The sequence below is a fragment of the Mesoplodon mirus genome (assembly GCF_964341445.2).
Source record: "Mesoplodon mirus genome assembly, chromosome: 2".
Classification (NCBI taxonomy): domain Eukaryota; kingdom Metazoa; phylum Chordata; class Mammalia; order Artiodactyla; family Ziphiidae; genus Mesoplodon; species Mesoplodon mirus.
The window spans coordinates 168,707,480-168,727,420 of NC_138977.1; the positions used below are offsets into that span (position 1 = coordinate 168,707,480).

General features: G+C 34.0%; 1 protein-coding gene across 1 annotated transcript in view; it reads left to right on the plus strand.

Moving 5' to 3' along the window:
* Positions 1-83: 83 nt before the first annotated feature.
* The window catches only part of NCAPG (non-SMC condensin I complex subunit G), a 38,901-nt gene continuing 19,043 nt past the window's right edge, over positions 84-19,941 (plus strand). Inside the window, exons 1-13 of the mRNA XM_082603818.1 lie at positions 84-316; positions 1,270-1,473; positions 1,990-2,218; positions 3,983-4,128; positions 4,411-4,495; positions 5,515-5,704; positions 6,157-6,306; positions 9,897-10,037; positions 10,642-10,765; positions 11,977-12,066; positions 12,394-12,573; positions 15,017-15,127; positions 17,775-17,894. Coding sequence (XP_082459944.1) covers positions 206-316; positions 1,270-1,473; positions 1,990-2,218; positions 3,983-4,128; positions 4,411-4,495; positions 5,515-5,704; positions 6,157-6,306; positions 9,897-10,037; positions 10,642-10,765; positions 11,977-12,066; positions 12,394-12,573; positions 15,017-15,127; positions 17,775-17,894 — 1,881 coding nt within the window. The 5' untranslated portion in view covers positions 84-205. The remainder of the gene's footprint in view (positions 317-1,269; positions 1,474-1,989; positions 2,219-3,982; positions 4,129-4,410; positions 4,496-5,514; positions 5,705-6,156; positions 6,307-9,896; positions 10,038-10,641; positions 10,766-11,976; positions 12,067-12,393; positions 12,574-15,016; positions 15,128-17,774; positions 17,895-19,941) is intronic.

A 19,941-nucleotide genomic window follows, 5' to 3' on the forward strand; every position in this document is an offset into this window, starting at 1 on the left:
TCGCCGCTCTAAACTCTCGCGATAGTCTCGCGTATTTCCTTCTCCCGCGGGAGTTATTTGAACGCTCTGGCGGTTACCATGCCCTCGGCTGTCGGCCGCCTGCTGACCGGAGTCTGAAGCGTACCTGTGGAGTCTCCGACCGTGGTCAGTCGGGCCAGCTGCAGCCGAGCACGGACAGGCTTCGTCACGACCGGGTCCCGGCGCCATGGGGGCGGAGAAGAGGCTGCTGCCGATTAAGGAGGCCTTCCAGCTGGCGCAGAAGCCGCACCAGAACCAGGCGAAGCTGGTGGTGGCGCTGAGCCGCACCTACCACTCGGTAAGCGATGCGGCCCGCGGCACCGGGTCCCCGCCCCTCCCTTCCCCGGCTCGGCCTGGCCTCTCCCAGGGGCTTCCTTCCCGACTCCGCGCACCAAGACTCCAACCTCCTTAATTTTCCCGACCTGGTTCGGAGAGGCACACCCTTCCCCCCCGCCCCCACCCCCCCGCCTCTTCCCAGCGGCCTCCGGCGCGGACCATTAATCCGCTGGCGGTGAACTTGGAGAAGAGTTTGCGCGTACCGGGGCGACCGGGCATCTAGTGTAGGGCCGCAGCGTGGATCCTGAACGCGGTGCTCCAGCGGCTGTTGTCCCTCAGATCACCGCCCACATTTAATTACGTAAACCTCGCCCCACTGTTAAATTGTATCAAATCACCAATTAGCAAATTAATCGTTAGGACTTGGCTCTTCTTAGTCATGTAAATACTGTTTGTTTCGTTTTTAAATGAAACCTCAAGAAGAATAGGACCATGAATTTCGGGAGAATAAATCATCCTGAGGTCCGAGAAAAATTGTAAGTCAGTATAGGGCTTGAGGATATGAGGTAGGATGTGAAAGTTATATCAAAAGGAAATTGCTATGTAATATTAAGGGTAATACGGTAAAATGCAAACGCTGTTGTTGATTTTGGGTTGTTCTTGAAGAAGCAGATTTTTACTAAACTGGTACCAAGGCATCATATTGAGAATTCAAGGGTGTTAAAAAAAAAAAAAATCAGAGGAATCCTTTCACTGTCAAAATTCATGTTTGTTTTCTTCCTGGGAGAAATAAATTCTCTGGAGAGAAATTTGTGCAAATTTATTTCCCCTTTGATGGTTTGGATAATTGAGAGTTTACTAAATAATGATTTTAGTTTGTTTGCGTTAGGGTTGGTGTTTTCAGTGTCTTAGAGTAATGTTGAGAAAAAAGGATTTTATCCCTGCAGTTTGTGAAGGGTTTCTTTTCTCTTTCAGGTGGATGACAAAACAGGTTTTTATGAGGAGTTTGTTAATTACCTTAAATATGCTATGGTGGTCTATAAACGAGAACCAGCTGTGGAGAGGATAATAGAATTTGCAGCAAAGTTTGTTACTTCATTTCACCAGTCAGATATGGAAGATGATGAAGAAGAGGAAGATGGTGGCATTTTAAATTATTTGTTTACTTTTCTATTAAAGGTATACGAAAACTAGAATTTCGAGGGAATATTGTAGAAAATTTTACTATTTTAAAAGGGCCATGGGAGTTTGTATATCTTAGAGAATGAATATCTGGTAATTGAGAAAATGTCTGAACGCATCTGCCTTTTATAGGAAATATTAGAACTGTCATTAAGATTAAAAAGTGAACTTTAAAAAATAACTCCAGCATTAAATTTTTAATGACCATTCTAAACCAGTTCTTACATACATTTGTTTGAAATGGGTTCTCTAGTTCTGAAGTAAAGAGTTCCTCCGAAGAGGAATATGCTCTTATAATTTAGCAGATACTTTAGACTGTGTATTTTGAGACTTAATGTTATGTAATGTGTATTTAGCATGCATATATGGATCAAGGTAGCATTATAGTTTTTCTGCAAGGAATGAATTATTGCTGTAAATTCTTGAATTCTAAACATATAGAATTCAAATGGTATGTCATTATTTAGTAATGGTATGTGACTTGGAATAAATTTTGTTTTGCTTCTGTTTTAGTCTCATGAAGCAAACAGCAATGCAGTTAGATTTAGAGTGTGCCAGCTCATAAACAAGCTCTTGGGAAATATGCCAGAAAATGCCCAGATTGATGATGATTTGTTTGATAAAATTAATGAAGCCATGCTTATTAGATTGAAAGATAAAATTCCAAATGTAAGGATACAGGCAGTTCTTGCTCTTTCACGCCTTCAGGATCCCAAAGATGATGAATGCCTGGTGGTTAATGGTATGTATAGCTCCTTAAATCCTTTTTCAGTTTCACTGACTTTGTTAAATTCTCAGCAGATGAATTTTCTTATTATGAAATATTATGGAAGAGCATAGTTTATATATACACACGCACATACATATATGTAAAAATATATGATTAAAAAAAAATACCCAAGTAGCCACCATCCAACCTAAAAAAAAAAAGTAGAGCATCATCAATACTTCTGAAGCCTGTCTTATGTCCCTTTCTAGTTATATCACTCTCCCTCCGAATTAACAAATATCTTGAATTTTGGGTTCCCTTTTGTTTGTTTGTTTAAACAGTTAACCACATGTATATACTTCTAAATAATGTTTAAGTTTTGCGTATCATTTTGTATGTTTTGTGGATCATACTATATTTTTCTGTGCTCTCAACATTATTTCTCATTGTAACATTCATCCATGTTGATATATTACTGATATACTGTTCTATTGTATGAATGTAAGACAATTTTATTGTTTCTAATATTGATGGACCTTCTAGTTGTTTCCAATTATTTTCCTCTTAAAATACGGCGTCATTGCTATGAACTTCCTTACACAGTACATGGCTTCTGGTGCACAGTTTTTCTAGGATATGTACCTAAGGGTGGACTTGTTGGGATATGTGCATTCAGCTTTATTAGATGAGGTACAAGTGTTCTACAAAACATTTTATCAATTTATTTTTTCAGTAACAGTGCATAAAAGTGTTCATTGAGCCATATCCTCTCTAGTGTTTGGTACTGTCAGATTTTTAAATTTTTGTTAATCAGGTTGTGTGTATCATATGTCATTGTTATGCATCTTTTCATATATTTAGCAGCCAATTTTCTTCTGTATAATGCCTATTAATGTGTTCTGCTCATTTTTCTATTGGTTTGTCTTATTAATTGGAGTTCTTTATATATTCTGAAGGGAAATCCTTGGGTTATATGAATTGTTAGATCTTCCTGCTTTCAATGGATTATTTCACTGTCTTCACTATGTCCTTTGTTGGGCAGAAATTCCTAATGTCAAAATTATCAGTCTCTTCCTGTATGATTTGCACTTTCTATCTTTTATTTAAGAAATCTTTCTCTACCTCTGGGCTCATAAAGATAGTCATATTCCAGTTTTCCATATATGCCTAGGTTTATTTTGGGAACTCTTCTGGTTTGTTTTTCTCTTTGTCCCTGTTACTACCTTTATAATTTTGATAACTGGTGGTAGTTGGTATTTTTTGGTGTTAAGTGAGGGACATAATAATATGTAAAACATATACGTTTAGTAGTCAACATATACTTGATTATAAAGCCTGGGAAAATCTGAGAAGTAGAGGTGAATAAATATTTAAATACAGGAAATGAGTTTTATTCAATGAGTAAAATGAGAAGTTATTTCTTTTTAGGATTCATTAAAAATCAAAATAGTGCTTTATAAAGCCATATCAGTTTAAAATAAACTGGCTTCCATCCTAGACTTGTTTCTAAATCTTAAAGAGTAGCAAAGACATAATCTGAATGATGGATTTTCCATGATCTTTAGGGTTATTTGTTTTCAGTTTTAGCCTTCCTGTCCAGTCCATTGACTAACTTCTAACTCTGTCCTTTTTAAGGGACGTTGGCAGAAAAAAATCTTCAGCTAAAATTAAATGTGTAAGACTAAAAAATGACTTTTATCATTTTAAAGATTAAATATCAAAATATGGGTTATCTATGACTATGGCTAACTAAATAATATGTTGTTAGCGTACTAAAATGTATTGCTCTATTTTTAGCATATGCTACTTTGATTGAAAATGATTCAAATCCAGAAGTTAGGCGGGCAGTGTTATCATGTATCGCGCCATCAGCAAAGACTTTGCCAAAAATTGTAGGGCGCACCAAGGATGTGAAAGAGGCTGTCAGAAAGCTGGCTTATCAGGTAAATAAGTCCAATATCTTATGTAGACATGTTCTTAAAAGACAAGAAGGTGTATTCTTAAAATACTTTTGAAAAATATTTGACACAATAATTCAATTGAGATTTTTATGGACGGAGAGTGTAGATAATTTAGGTAGAATCTTATTGCATTAATGTGTTACCAGATATTAATTTTTTTGGAAATTCTGGATAATTTTCTTAGGTGAAGGAGATATTACTAGTTATAAAATACATAAATTATATTGAGTTTAATGGCCATTTTTTTATTATCATCTCTTTAAGGTTTTAGCTGAAAAGGTTCACATGAGAGCTATGTCCATTGCCCAGAGAGTAATGCTCCTTCAACAAGGTCTTAATGACAGATCAGGTAAGTTAGATATCATTATAGACAAAACATTAGTAGATTTTGAGGTTAGATTTAAAAGGTTTAGGAAAGAGTGTCCTAAATTAGGTCAGGTAAGCCTATCATTCCCACAGCCTGTCAAAGTTTATCTACGTGTATTGTATAGAATACATTTTCTAGGGTTAAAGGTCTTGGTACTTAGAAGTAGCACAGTTTGTTTTAATTTTTCTGTGTTTTATGTATGGAGAAACTAGAGCTTAAGGCTATAAAAATAACACCAGAAGTAGGGCAGGATCTCTTTTTCAGCCCTCTTGCTTCCTTTAAAAAAAAATGCTGTCTTATCCCTTTTGTGTATATCCTCCTATGAATGTGTTCTGTGTACCCGAAACAATTAGAAATGGTCAGACCAGTATAATTTTTCTAGTTTTTTTTTTCCCCCCTTTTTCTCTCTGTTATAGCTGGAGAATCGACTTACAGCAATGATATGAAGAATGATATATTTTAAATTTCCAAACCCTATGAGAAGGCTAAGATGGCTTAATTTTGCTGTAGCAAGAAAACCTGAGTTTGAAGGACTAATGACTAGGATGACTTTAAAAACTAAGAATAAGGTTTTTCAGTGATACATGCCTGTATGATTCACTACTGCACATATCAATCATGTAATAAATGGATGAAGTCAGGCAACAAGTAAAATAATAGGTATTATATTTAGTCTAGACTAGTACCTGAAGCCCTGTAAACTCAGGGGAGAAGGAATGCAAAAATATTTTTGTAGGCTGTGGTAGCGGTTGTATATTTGGTTCTGACCTCTTCCATTTTCATGTGAAAGTGAGCATCACAGTGACTTTTCACTTTTTACAATATCATTGTACTTTTAATTTTTTCTTTAGTACACATTGTTTTGCCTCTGGTCCCATTTTTATAGTAAATGTCCCATTTATAGTAAATTGGTCTGATAAGAGTTAATTAAAACAGACAAAATATAGGAAATGGAAGCTAGAGGGAGACTTTGTTCACCTGTGTTTCAAATCACTTAACAGATGCTGTGAAACAAGCAGTGCAGAAGCATCTTCTCCAAGGCTGGTTACGTTTCACTGAAGGAAATATATTAGAGTTGCTTCATCGGTTGGATGTGGAAAATTCTTCTGAAGTGGCAGTCTCTGTTCTCAATGCCTTATTTTCAGTGACTCCTCTTAATGAACTTGCAGAAATCTGTAAAAATGATGGCAGGTATGTAAAGTCTTCATTATTTGAAATATAATACTGATGAACCTCTGCAATTAAAAATTAGTCCTCTTCCGCATTACTTAAGATTGTATCAGTACCTTTTATCTACACCTCTTTTCTTTAGTCTGGTGGATGTCTTTTTCCTCCTTGTGTAAGAACTCACTACTTTATCATAGACTGCTTTAGCTGCGTTTTTTGTTTTGTTTTGTTCCTTTGATTTTTGCATTAGCTTACCATGGAAAGTCCAACAGCATGGATCCCTATTGTGTTTGCCCATTTGATTCTTTTTTTTTCTCTTTTGGTCTAAATATTTTCATTCTCTTTTGTGTGGATAAGTTAATGGCTGCAGTTAAAAGGATGGTGGTTATAAATCAAGTCTGCTTATTCCCATTTTTCTACTCAGTTCAAATTTTTACTGGATATTAAGATATGTTTTGTCTCCCTTTTAAATGAAGGAAATTGATTCCAGCAGATACATTAACTCCTGAAATTGCTTTGTATTGGCGTGTCCTTTGTGAATATTTGAGATCAAAAGGAGATGAAGGTGAAGAATTTTTAGAGCAGATTTTGCCAGAGCCTGTAGTATACGCTGAGTATTTACTGAGGTAAAATTGTTTTCTTTGGTTTGGGATGTACTTGTGTTGTACTTGTGTTGTATGTGTTAACTTCCCAGCCCCCTCCCTCAAAGCCATGCTTGATTGAGAATAAGTTGAAAACCATTTTTTTGGATAGGCAAGGATAAATAGGTATACACATTGAGTCTTTCTAAAGAATATCCTGTGCTGGTCAGTACACTGAAAGACCAAATTCAGTATGTTTTGGGACATTTCCTTAAAACTGGTAAGATGTAATGATGAACATTTCTCCATAAAGTTGATAATGATGATGTGTTGCTCTTTGAAATTGGTTGGCAAACTTTTTCTAAGTGCCAGACGGTAAATATTTTAGAGTCTGTGGGCCATGCTGTCTGTCACAACGACTCAGTTCTGCGGTGGTACTGCAAGAGCAGCCACAGAAAATATGTAATGAATAAGTGTGATTGTTTTCTGATCAATCTTTCATCAACTTTTATGGACACTAAAATTTGAATTTCATATGATTTTCACATGTATATATTTTTACACATATATTTACATATATATATATATCATTTAAAGATGTAAAAATCTTAGCTTGCAAGCTGTACAAAAACAAGCAGCAGGCTCTATCTGGTGCATGGGCCATAGTTTTCCAACTGACAGGGTGGACCTCTGGCCAGTTTTAGTATTAATTAAAACTGTTACTGTTTGGCTTTTGTTTTTTAAAAAGTTTTTTCAAAATATCTTTCTCTTAAATTATTTGAATTACTCTAGTTTCTACTTAGTTCACTTTAAAATTATACAAGTAAAATTGTACAAGTAAAACATGAATGCATTCTTGTCAAAATTCAAATACAGAAGTATACAGAATAAAAATGCGGTATTTCCTCTTACTCCTAATTCCTCAATCCCATTAATCTCCTTAGAGTTAACATCTAAACAATTTGGGGTATACACTTTCAACCCTCTTTCTCTACATTCACATACACATATACTAAATGCATGGTTTTTAAAAATATAACACACTATACATATTTTTGGGTTTTTTCAACTACTATCTGAGATCATTATATTGGTACATATCAGTACAAATCTATCACAATCTTAATAACAGCCTATCACTTCATAGTACGGTGGTAACGTTTAATTTACTCTTCTATTGATGGACATTTAGGGTGTTTTCAGTTTTCACTGATGAAGGTGTTTTAAACTTTCTTTACATTTTTATGTATGTTTGGGATTTTGTAGGGTTGATTCCCAGAAGTGGAATTGCTGGACCAAAGGTTATATTTTTTTTAATAGATATTGGTGTGTAGATTTTTAACTTCATGATTTTGATGCATTTTTTAAAAAGCTTTACGTATAATATGGATTATGGGCCTGAATTCTCTTGGTGTGAAATATAGTGTCCTGCTTTCGTGTATAATGGCCCCACATATAAGTTAGGGAGCAAAGCTAAGAACATATTTGAATTTTGTATGCAAAACATTGAATCCATAAATATCTTAAACGTGAGTCAATATGGAGACTTATAGCTTGAGCTCATAGTAACATGAAAAATGTGGGAATCTACTTAGAGTTTTAAGGGTAATTATTTCAGGCTTTAATATTTAACTGGAGTATTCATTATAATGCTGTTTGGGCCATGTTGAAATGTACTCAAAAGGAATGAATTTTGATGCAATGCTTAATAATATATGTTTATATAAAAGTAATAAGTGCTCATAGAAGATTGAAAAAATACAAGAAAATATGAGGAAATGTTAAATATTATATTTAAATAACAGAGGGTGAACATCTCAAAGACTGGTTCACAGATTGATTAATTCTTAGTTACTGAAAATTAACATGTAAAGAGCTTGGTTCCTCTAACTTTAAGAGGTCAGGGATTCTTATATTTCCTTTGTCACTTAATCTGTGAGTTTTGAAATAAATTACTTGGATCAACTTGTTTTTTTCACATATAAAAAGGAAAGCTTTAAAGATCATATTTAATTATTGAAAGAATACTTAAGAAATAGGATGATTTTCTTTTTGGAACAGTGTCACTAGATAGTATTCATTTTCTCAAGAACAGAAACAAAATTAAATGGAAAAATGGTTTCTTGATAATCTCAAATGTATTCTCAGGCATTTTGTAGCAGGAAGAGTTAGCGACTCAGAATGCTGATACAAAATGATTTCCTGTTAATTGGGGTGTTCACATAAAGAGAAATCGGGGATGTTAAATGAGCCTATCAAATTTGAGTAAGAAAAAGGGACACTAATAGAATTTAAAGAAAGCTACCTTAAATCTTAGAGAGTTTAAAAAAAGACTTTCTTGAGTGGTCTCTTCATTATAATGACTACCTTTAAAAATGGTTGGAAAGAGACGATTTCATGGTAATTAAAATTGGTAGGTCGATTTTAAGTTGTACTTATGCAGTTCAGGATTTGTAATTATTAATGAAACAACTACTCTTTGGGTATTTTTAAAAATAAATTCAAAGTCTTGATACTATGCGTTGTGCTAAAGCTGGGATGGAGAAGTAGGAGGGATTCAAAGATGAGTGAAGGTTTCTTAGCTTGTCAGAAATCAGTAACTCTACTGATTTATTGATATTGATAATTATTAGTTTTGTAGCTTTTGTTTAGTTTCCTGCTAGAATCCAAAGGGTGGCTGATGCCCTTGAAGGTCCTAATATCATTGCCAGAGATTTATGAGCTTTTATTTACTCTTGGCTGTCATTTTATGAGTCGGTTCATTTATTCATCATTATTCTGCAGTGTTTATAACTTGATTTTTGTTGATAATTTAAAATGACATTTTTCATCAGGATTATCATTTCATATATTACTTCCAACCTAAAGGCACCTAGTTGTATAGGTTTAAACTCTTAATTCTACTTAAACTCTTAATTCTGTTTTTAAGTAGCTTTTTTTTGTTCCCACACAAAAAAGGAGACCTTCTGGTAGACTGTTGAATGTTATCTAGGTGAGGGTTGTAAAAGGCTTTAATTTGGGCAGTGGTAGTAAAAATAAAAGGGTAGTTGATGGTGCTTGCTTAGTAGCACCTACACTAAAATAAGAACAATATAGAGATTAGTAGGGCCCCTAAGCAAGGGTACTACAAATTCATGAAGCTATCTATATTTTTCTGATTTTTTTAAAAAGGTCATTGTATTCATGCATTACTTATGTAATTACTATTTCTACTACTGTTCTTTTAAACAAAATAATGGTTAATTAAGGATGATGAGGGAAGACTAGCTCTTTCTGAATAATTGGATTTTTGGAGAAGGGATTTAGAACTTTATAATTGAGAATACTAGTGACATTGAAATAATTAGTTATTTTGAGAGATACAAATATGTACCTTTTGAAAATTTCCCATAGGAAATTTGAATCTTTAATGAAAATATATTTTCCAAATTCTTTTGAATCAAGCCAGTAAGTTCACAGAAGTTCATGACAATAACACAGAAGTTACTCTGTAGATCAGGATTAGTATAACATGGTATAAACATATATTTGGACTGATATGAGCAGAAGATGACCTTTTCTGATGTAATGGGGAGCTGTTTAATGTTTAATGTTTCTAAACAGATTCTACATCTTATTAATTGTGCTTGTTTTAGTTATATTCAGAGCATTCCGGTTGTTAATGAAGAACAGAGAGGTGATTTTTCTTATATTGGCAATTTGATGACAAAAGAGTTTATAGGTCAACAGTTGATTCTAATTATCAAGTTTTTGGATACCAATGAAGAAGGAGGAAGGTACATTTAAATGTAAACCCTTGTTCTAATTTGCGCTTCTAATTTTATGTGTTGAAATACAGTCTTGTTACAATATGATTAAATATATTTAACCTAGCTCCCTAAAGTGTTATATGAAGTGTTCTCTTTCCTCTTATATAATATATATGGAGTATGTAAGAGGAAATATATTTATATACTGTCTCTGTTTCTCTTTCTCCTAATTTCTCTCTCTATATATGAATATATGTATATATATGGAAATATAAGTTTCTAATTCAGTTCCTTCAGAATAAATCAATAAAATTGCAGGTTTTTGCTTAAAATTTTCTATTAGTATTACTAGTCCTCTCTATAATAAATACAGTCTAAAAGGTTTGATTCACTTATGGTGTTTTGTCATTTCATCATGTTGATTTATGAAAGATTATAGGGCCATTTATAATTTTTTTTTCAGAATGTGAATTTTAGTCTAAAGTCTGTACATATATTTTTGTACCTATTGTGATAAATATAAAAAAGACAAATTAAGTCTGTAATTAAGTCTGCAGAATAGGTGAAATGTTAGAGATACAATGTGTTTCTACTCTTGTACTGAAATTAAAATAGTTCTTTTTGAATGCAGGAAACGACTGCTGGCTATCTTACAGGAGATTCTTACTCTACCCACCACCCCAGTATCCCTAATTTCTTTTCTTGTTGAGAGACTGCTCCACATGATTATAGATGATAATAAGAGAATACAGATTGTAAGTAATTTTCTTCATTCTTGATAGAGATAAAAGGTTTTGGTCAATAACATTGAGGGTTGTCTTATTCTCTTTTCAGTACTTTTGGCTTTATTTGTCTTTAATTGCTTTTGTTTTAGTTTTGTCTCTTTATCAAGTCTTTAAACTTCTTAAAACCAAATCTCTCTCACACACACATTTAAAAAAAATCTCCTTTCTTTTACCATACCTATCATTGTGTTGAATCAGTTTGAAATGGAGCAGGTTAGGGAAGAGGTGACATATAGGCATTGGTTGCTAGAAGGTTTGAGGGCCGACTGAATTTATACATACCTGAGTTCAAATCCCCTTGGACACTTTCTGGATTTGTGGCTTTGCCTGAGTTATTTAATTTAGAATTTTTACTTGTCTGCAAAATAATAATAATAAAATGTATCTTTCATTGTTCAATGAAGCAATGTTCATAAAGTGCTTGGTAAATACAGAAATAAATATTATCTATTATTTTACTATATTCAAGTGTTATTTTCTCCGGGGTAGCCCAAAAAGAGAGGCCTGTATCATTGATTTTCATAAAATTGTATAGTCTTGGAGTTGCGAGTTAATTCAAAGGTTGTCTTTTCCACTCCTTCCTTATATAGATATACTTATACATAACATAAATTCTTTCTACAACATCCCGAGTTAGTGGTTATCCAGCACCTGCTTAAGGTACCTTCATTTGTGATGCAGCTTTTTCCTGAATTGGCCAACTCCAATGCCCAGTGGCTCTGAAAGGAAAGTGTTTAATTTGCTGTCATTATTTATGCCTTGTATACCCAAAGGAAGAATAAAAGAGTATTCTAATTTTTTTATATTCCACTCCCATTGGAGCTGAACAAAGGAGGGAGTTGAGGATTTTAGGCAGAAAATTTTAGTTTTATGGTGCCTAATATTAGATGCTATTTTCATTTTTTCTGTTTTAAAGCACTATATGAAAGAGAATTTGTCTTCAATGTCTATGTGCCTATTTACCTTCCCATAATCTTAAGAGTTTTTAGTCAGATGTATTGTTTGGTCATTTTTTTTCTAAAATTGTCTAGCGAATAGAATGTGTGCCATTTTTGCTTGTATATTTTGCTCTATTTTTCAAGAGATTGTGGATACAGTTTGGAGTTTTGTTTAACAGTTTGATATCATTTTCTGATATATAACATATATTAAAGCATGTATTCTGAATTATAACGTATCAGGTTACAGAAATTATCTCAGAGATTCGGGCACCCATTGTTACTGTTGGTGTTAATAATGATCCAGCTGTTGCAAGAAAGAATGAACTCAAGGTAACTGTCTTCTAAATTAAAGAAATGCTTGAGTATATTGTAGTTGTGCAAGCCTTTTATTTCTTCTTGTACATTTTCAAAATTGCACAAAGTCAAATTATTGATTAACGATTAAACTATATAAGAGTATCTAAAATGTTATCAGATTATGTCAGTCTGAAAGATTTGTCTATCTCTGTTTCAGGAAGACTACCACTTTTTCTGTATGTACCTGACTGCTTAACTTCTAGGTGGTTGAAATGGTTCTAAATGATACTCTTTAGTTCGCTACAGATTTCACATTAATAGTTTTTGTTTGGTGTTTACACAATTTATATCTTTTCTTAGATGGCTGAAATAAAAGTTAAACTTATTGAGGCAAAAGCAGCTTTGGAAAATTGCATTAACTTACAGGATTTTAATCAAGCATCAGAATTAAAAGAAGAAATAAAAGCATTAGAAGATGCCAAAATAAACCTATTGAAAGAGATAGAGCAACTTGAAATTAAAGAAGTCCACATAGAGAAGGTATAGATACATTTCTCATATTAAATTTCAGCTACTGTTAATCATCTCAACTAAACCTTGTTTTCTTAACTCAGCTGCTGGAATATATTCACTTAGGAGGGATTTTTAACAATACCATGAACTAATACAAAAATAATATTTTTCTGCCTGTTCCTTTCTATTTTGGACTTCGAAAGGTTTTAATGAACTTTAATTATTGTATCTAGGACTTTATTTGATTTGCTCCCTTGTCCTGCTAATCCCTAGAATCTGAAGTCTTTCTTCCTTGCCAAGGAAACCTACCTTCCAGTGATTTCCTTCTCTTTGTTTTGTTTTGTTTTTTTTGTCTTGAATGGTTTAGAAAAGGAAAATGCATCTTTCCCTTATTTGTGGAAGACTCATGACCTTTCCACTGCTAGGAAAAGAATTTCTATAGTAACAGTGCCATTATACACATATTTTTTTAAAGTTTAATTACTTTTTTTTTAGAAGAAGCTGAGTAACTTTGTTATTTTAAATGAAATACTGTATAAAATAGATAACTAATAAGAACCTGCTGTATATCACAGGGAACTCTACTCAATACTCTGTAATGGCCTATATGGGAAAAGAATCTTAAAAAAAAAAAGAGTGGATATATGTATATGTATAACTGATTCACTTTGCTGTACACCTGAAACTAACACAACATTGTAAATCAACTATACTCCAATAAAAATAAAAAAAACAGAGATACTAAACATATATCTAATAACATTTAAAGCTTTGTTTCAGCAGTCTTTTTTAATTAACTTAGTTGTATTTGGTACACAAATATTATTTTAATGTAAGGTAGAATGGTATCAATTACTATAGTATTTGCTATTAACTGTAATTCAGGAGGTCTTTTGGGATCTTGCCTTTTGTAGTAAACATCATTTATTACTGTAGTTTTGGTTTGGGAAGTGCTGATTATTCTTACAAAGAGAATGCTGGATAGGGAAGAGTTTACTATACAGGAGAGTTTTGTAAGTTATGTTATGTCCTTGAGCTCTGCAGCCATAGACATCCCTGCTCTAACACCCCACCTTCCCAATGGGTATGCCTGAATTTTATTTTCATAGCTAAGTACCTTATTTCTTTTGTTTGACCAAGTCAGTGGATCATTATAGGCTCTTAAATTTGAGGAGCAAATTTAAAGTGTAAAATGAAAATCTAAACTGAAAAATGATATAAACTGCAGGTCTGAATTAGGAAAATTTTAACTAGGATGATCTATCGTGATTAATATTATCTGTTTAACTTTACTTGCTTTGACCATTTATCTGTTCATTTGTCCTATTTAAGGGTTATAAATCTATTACAGTATAATTACAGTAGAGTATAATAAATGCTATGTTCAGGTAAGTATAGGGGTTTTATGGAGAGGGTGGTATTGGCTTCCCCAAAAGAAATGTTTCAACTTGAGATTTGAATAAAAATAATATAAGCAAGTAGTTACAGGATCCTTTTTTTGTGGTATTCACAAGTATAAATTCATTTGATTCTTATTATGACCTAACGGAATTGGTACAATTAGCCTTACTTTATAGAAGGCAAGTAACTTGCCTGAAGTTACACAGATAGTAAATGGTAGAGGCAGGATTCAAACCCAGGCAAGTGGCTTTGATTGTGCTTTTAATGCACTCTGTGTCATCTCTCCTCAGTGAGTTGTTAAGGGAATGTTATAGGCAGATGGAATGACGTGTGTGAAGGCCTAGAAGTTAAAGAGTGCCTGTTGTGTTTAAAAACTTCAGGTCCACATGACTAAAGAATTGAGGCGGAGAGAGGAGAGATAAATCTGGGGGAAGAAATTAAGGGACAATTCATGTAAGGCCTTGTATAAACAATATTTTAAAAATCGTCCCTTACCCAAAGATCACGGTGTACCACGTAAAGATGAGATTTATGTCTTATAAAGATCACTGTTAACTCAGGAAATGAATTGCAGGCAGGCATACTAGTTTGAAGACTGTTACAGTAATGTAGGATTGAGATGAGTGCAGTCTGAACAAGATAATGATGGTGGATATGGAAAGAAGTGATGGATTTGAGAAGTATTTAAGAATTAGTAACAAGGAGAAGAGTGAGTCAAGAATGTATCCTAGGTCTTTTGGTTTGGACAGCTGGGTAGATGGCAGTGAAATTTATGGAGGTAGCACAAAAAGAGGAATTTGGGTAATGATTGGTTAGTTCCCTTTTGGCCATTTTGAGTTTGGGAAGCCTGTGGACCATACAAGAGTTATGGCAGTTTTATATATGAATCTGAAACTTAGAAAATAGTTGAACCAGCTTATAAATGGTAAATTTTGTGACAGGATAAGGTTGTGCAGGGAATGTGTATAGAGACAACATGTCTTGGACAAAAAGCCTCGAGAAAGTAAACACTTAAGGGATGGGCAGAATATATTTTCACTAATGCTGAATATTTTGTGTTTCATTTTAGAATGATGCTGAAACACTACAGAAGTGTCTTATTTTGTGCTATGAACTGTTGAAACAGATGTGCACTTCAACAGGTATAGGTGCAACCATGAATGGCATCATTGAATCTTTGGTATGTTGGTGCACTTTGAGGCTTTATTTTAGCTCATGCCTTCATCATTTTATAAGTAATATGTTCCTTGGGGTTCGAAAGAATGAAAAGGCGATTTTAAACATCTGATAAATATAAATGGTAAAAAAGAAAAAATAATACAGTGGCTGCTTCATATTGTGAGGATTAGATTAAGATAATGCATGTAAAGGACCTGGTATATAAGTTATAATTATTCCTTTAGAAAGTTTGAAAAAATTATTTTATGTTGGAAAGAGATGCAGAATATCTTCATTTTTTGAATAGTAAGAGGAAATACTGAGATACATAAGGAATATTTAAGAACCAGAATCTTGCTGTGTAGGAAGACTGAGAAGGTTACATTGTAAGCCCTGTGAAAGGAATTTGTTTATTATTATATATTTAAGGACTTTACTAAAGTAACCCTTCATAGGTAATCTCCATTTTACTGACTAGAGGGATATAAATACCACAAGCCTTTAGAACCACGTTGTCTGATAGAAATATAATGCAAACCACATGTAACTTTAAATTTTCTAGTAGCCACATTTAAAAATTCAAAAGAAATGTGAAATTCTAATATACATTAATTTAAATATATTTTAATATATTTAACCCAGTATACTCCAAATATTATAATTTCATCATTTAATCAATATTTTATTGAGATATTTTACATTCTGTTCTTCATACTAAGTCTTAAAGCACATGTCAATCTGGACTAGTCATATTTCAAGTGTTCAGTAGCCACATGTGGTTAGTGGTGATAGTATTAGACATGCAGCTTTAGAGTATTCTTTTTTTTTTTTTTTTTGTGGTACGTGGGCCTCTCACTGTTGTGGCCTCTCCCGTTGTGGAGCACAGGCTCCGGACGTGCAGGCTCAGCGGCCATGGCTCATGGACCCAGCCGCTCCGCGGCATGTGGGATCCTCCCGGACTGGGGCACGAACCCGTGTCCCCTGCATCGGCAGGTGGACTCTCAACCACTGCGCCACCAGGGAAGTCCCTAGAGTATTCTTTTTAATAGTGCTACTTATCCAAAGCAAATTTCGAATGTATCCAACCTCTTCCAGGATTCTCCCCAAATTGTTTTTACTTGGGATTAGTGAAAAACAGCCAATGAATGTGGTCTAAAATCAAGTTCTTGGATTGTCATGAGTTTCTAAATGTAGTAAAGAAGACCAATTATTGTTTATAACAGTCCAGAGCTGATTAAAACTAGATCTGTTAAACCGTTAGAATTTAGTTTTATTTTTAACAAAGCAGATGTCTCTAGTGAAAAGTGATACTTTTAAAGTTCTGCTTGTATACTTTATGTCTGGTTCTATTGCAAGAGAATCATAAATGATGGTATAATTAACTGCATAATTGAAGTAGTAAATATGAAGACTTACATATATATGTGGGGAAACACAATATTGAGGGAAGAAAGAACACAAAATTGAATGGTCATAATGATTTTAAGTATATAAAAACAATCTGTCTAAAGATTGAAAGAGACTATAGAGGGATGTAAATGAGTTTTACTCCTATATTTAAATATAGGAGTTATAATATTTTAATGAAATTACTGTGCTTTAAATAAAAATCATATATTAAGTGAACAAATATTTATTGAACATCTATACACCCAGTGCTGGGGATAGAGTGTACATGGTGTACAGAACACGTGTAGACTGCCCTTTTGGATCTTCTGGTCAAGTGAGGGGGGGCATCAATCAAATAAACAAGTGAAAGCTTATGCCATTGATAATTGCTATGAAGAAGAGCTTTATGGTCATATGTGAATTTATGATAATGAGATTTCATCTGTTTATGGAAGGTGACCTTGAAATGATGTTTGAGTAGACATTAACTATGTGAAAAAGAGGGAAGAATGATCTAGACCTACTCTCTTCAGTATGGTAGCCACCAGCCACAGGTGGATATTAAAAACCTGTGGCTATTAAATCTAGTCCAAATATATATATATATATTTATACATATTTATAAATGTAAAAGTACATTGGGTTTCAAACCCTTAGTACAGACAACAGAGATTATCTCAATTTTTTATAAACATGAAAACCACAGCTAAAAAACAAATCTCAATTTTTTAATATTGATTACATGTTGTATTGATATTTTGTCTATATTGAGTAAAATAAAATGTATTAAAATTAGTTTCATCTTTTTCTTTTCACTTTAGTGTGGCTACTAAAAAATTTTAAATGACGTACTTGGCTTGCATTATATTTCTAGTGGACAGCACTGAATGGGAGGCATTGAAATCAGCTCAATTGAATAAACAGAGAGCAAGAGATAGCATAGTATAAGGTGATACTGGAAAAGACTAACAATGAGGTGTATCATATATTATGTTAAGGGGTTTTATCTTTTCTATGAGCATTGGGAAGCCATTGAGTCAGTTTTGGCAGGTGGAGGAAAGGTATCTCATGATCAGACTGTATTTTGCTCTGACTGTATTCTTCTGTTTTACTGATTTAATATTTACCTTTTTTAAACCAAAAGTTGACTTTTTTGGATTAATAGACTACATGGAAATGAAGTAGGTCTGTGAAATCATACAGAAATTTGCATTTTTTTAATATACTATTGTAAATTTCTTATCCTAGTCAAAATTATTTTAATTTCTAATTCATTTTAGATTCTTCCTGGAATAATAAGTGTTCATCCTACAGTAAGAAATCTGGCTGTTTTGTGCTTGGGATGCTGTGGACTACAGAATCAGGATTTTGCAAGTAAACACTTTGTATTACTATTGCAGGTAGGTTTTATCTTGTGATTAAAATCTTGATTATACTTCTTGAGATAAATACTCAATCTGTGGTGATTTTGCTAGTATTATTAAGTTTAATCAGTTCCAGGGCTTGTTGATGATGATGACGATGATTATGGATGACTTTTAAGGGCTCAGTTTTTATGTTTTGATTTTTTTGTTATTAAAACTTTTTTGTAGAAGAAAGATGAAATGTCAATTATTTAAGGTATTTAAAAAATTAATCATATAACAGATATTTATTGAGTGCATATTATATGCCCAGCATTATTATAGACTTTAGAAAAAAATAAGATAGGTAATGAAACACATGATAAAAGTTGCTGTCCTAATGGAGCTTACATTTTAGAAGAGGAAATACACAATGAAAAATAAACAATATGTAGTATGTCAGATGGAAAAAATAAAACAGAGAAGGGGAATGAGGACTGGAAATAGGGAAAGGGAGCAGTTTGGTTTAGAAAGACCTCACTAATAAGTCAAAATTTGGGCTGTTACCAGAGGGAAGTGAGAATGAACCATGTAGATCTGGGTAAGAGGTTTCCAAAGAGAGGGAAGAGCAGGGGAAGGGGTCCATCAGTAGGACTTTGCTTCACATATTAAAGGAGCGGGAGCTCGTATGGCTAGGCCAGATTGAGCAAAGGGGAGAATAGTAGGAGAAATGATTTGCAGGCAGCTGATCATCCATGTCTCCTAGGGATTTCTAGTCTGTAAAGATGTAGCCTTCACAGTGAATGAGCTGGGAAGGAATTGGTAGTTTTTATTTTCTTTTTTAAAAAAAAATTTATCTATTTATTCATTTGGTTGTGTCGGGTCTTAGTAGCGGCATGTGGGATCTTTTGTTGTGGTGTGGGCTCTTCATTGCAGCATGCAGCCTTCTCTCTAGTTGTGGTGTGCGGGCTTTGGAGCACATGGGCTCTCTAGTTGTGGCCTGAGGGCTCTAGAGCACACAGGCTTAGCTGCCCCGCGGCATGTGGGATCTTAGTTCCCCAACCAGGGATCAAACCTGCATCCCCTGCATTGGAAGGTGGATTCTTAACCACTAGACCACCAGGGAAGTCCCAGAATTGGAAGATTTTGAGTAGGGGATTTTTATGCTGTGACTGGATTTAGTGTTGGTTAGACCATGGGTTGGTTGGCAAACCTTTTCTCTAAAGGTCTAGAGAGTAAATATTGTAGACTTTGCAGGCCATATGGTCTGTCTCAACTACTGCTTTGCTGTGGTAGTATGAAAGCATCCATAGATGATACATAATTGAATAAGCATAGTTGTAGATCAGTAAAATTTGTATTTATGGACACTGATACTTAAATTTCTTATAATTTTAGCATATAATGAGATATTATTTTTTAACCATTGAAAAATGTACAATTATTCCTAACTTGGAGGCTGTATAAAAACAGGCAACCAACTGGAATTGGCCCATGAGTCATAGTTTGCAGATCCCTAATAGTAACTATAGGGATACAGTATGGAAGGAAGGATATTCATAAGGAAGCTATTGCAATAATCCAGGAAAGAGGTGATGATGACCTGGACCAGTGTTGTGATTACTGGGGTCATGAGAAGTGATGGTAATTTAAGTTTGAAGACAGTGTCTATAGAATTTGCTGATAAATTTGATGTGGCATGTGAGAGAAAGAAGTGGAAGAAAACAGGATTTTGGCCAGAATAACTGGAAAGATGGAATTGCCCTTTCCTGTGATGGGGAAAACAGAATAACAGGTTTTATGGCAGGTAGGTGAGGTAAGGAGTTCAGTTTTGGACATGGTAAGTTTGAAGTTTGAGGTACAGTGGATATATTGAATAGGCATTTTTATGTGGGTTTAGAGACAGGAGAGAGGCCGAGGCTGGGGAGAGGAATCTGGAAGTCTTTATTCTATAATAGTATCCAATGCCTAGAAACTGGATGTTACCTGACAAATGAGTATAGTTTGAGAGAAGATCTCAACTTTATAGTTCCCTAGGGCTCAGGCAACATTTAAGGTAAGAGAGATGAAGAGGAACCAGTACAGACCAAGGTGAAGTAGATAG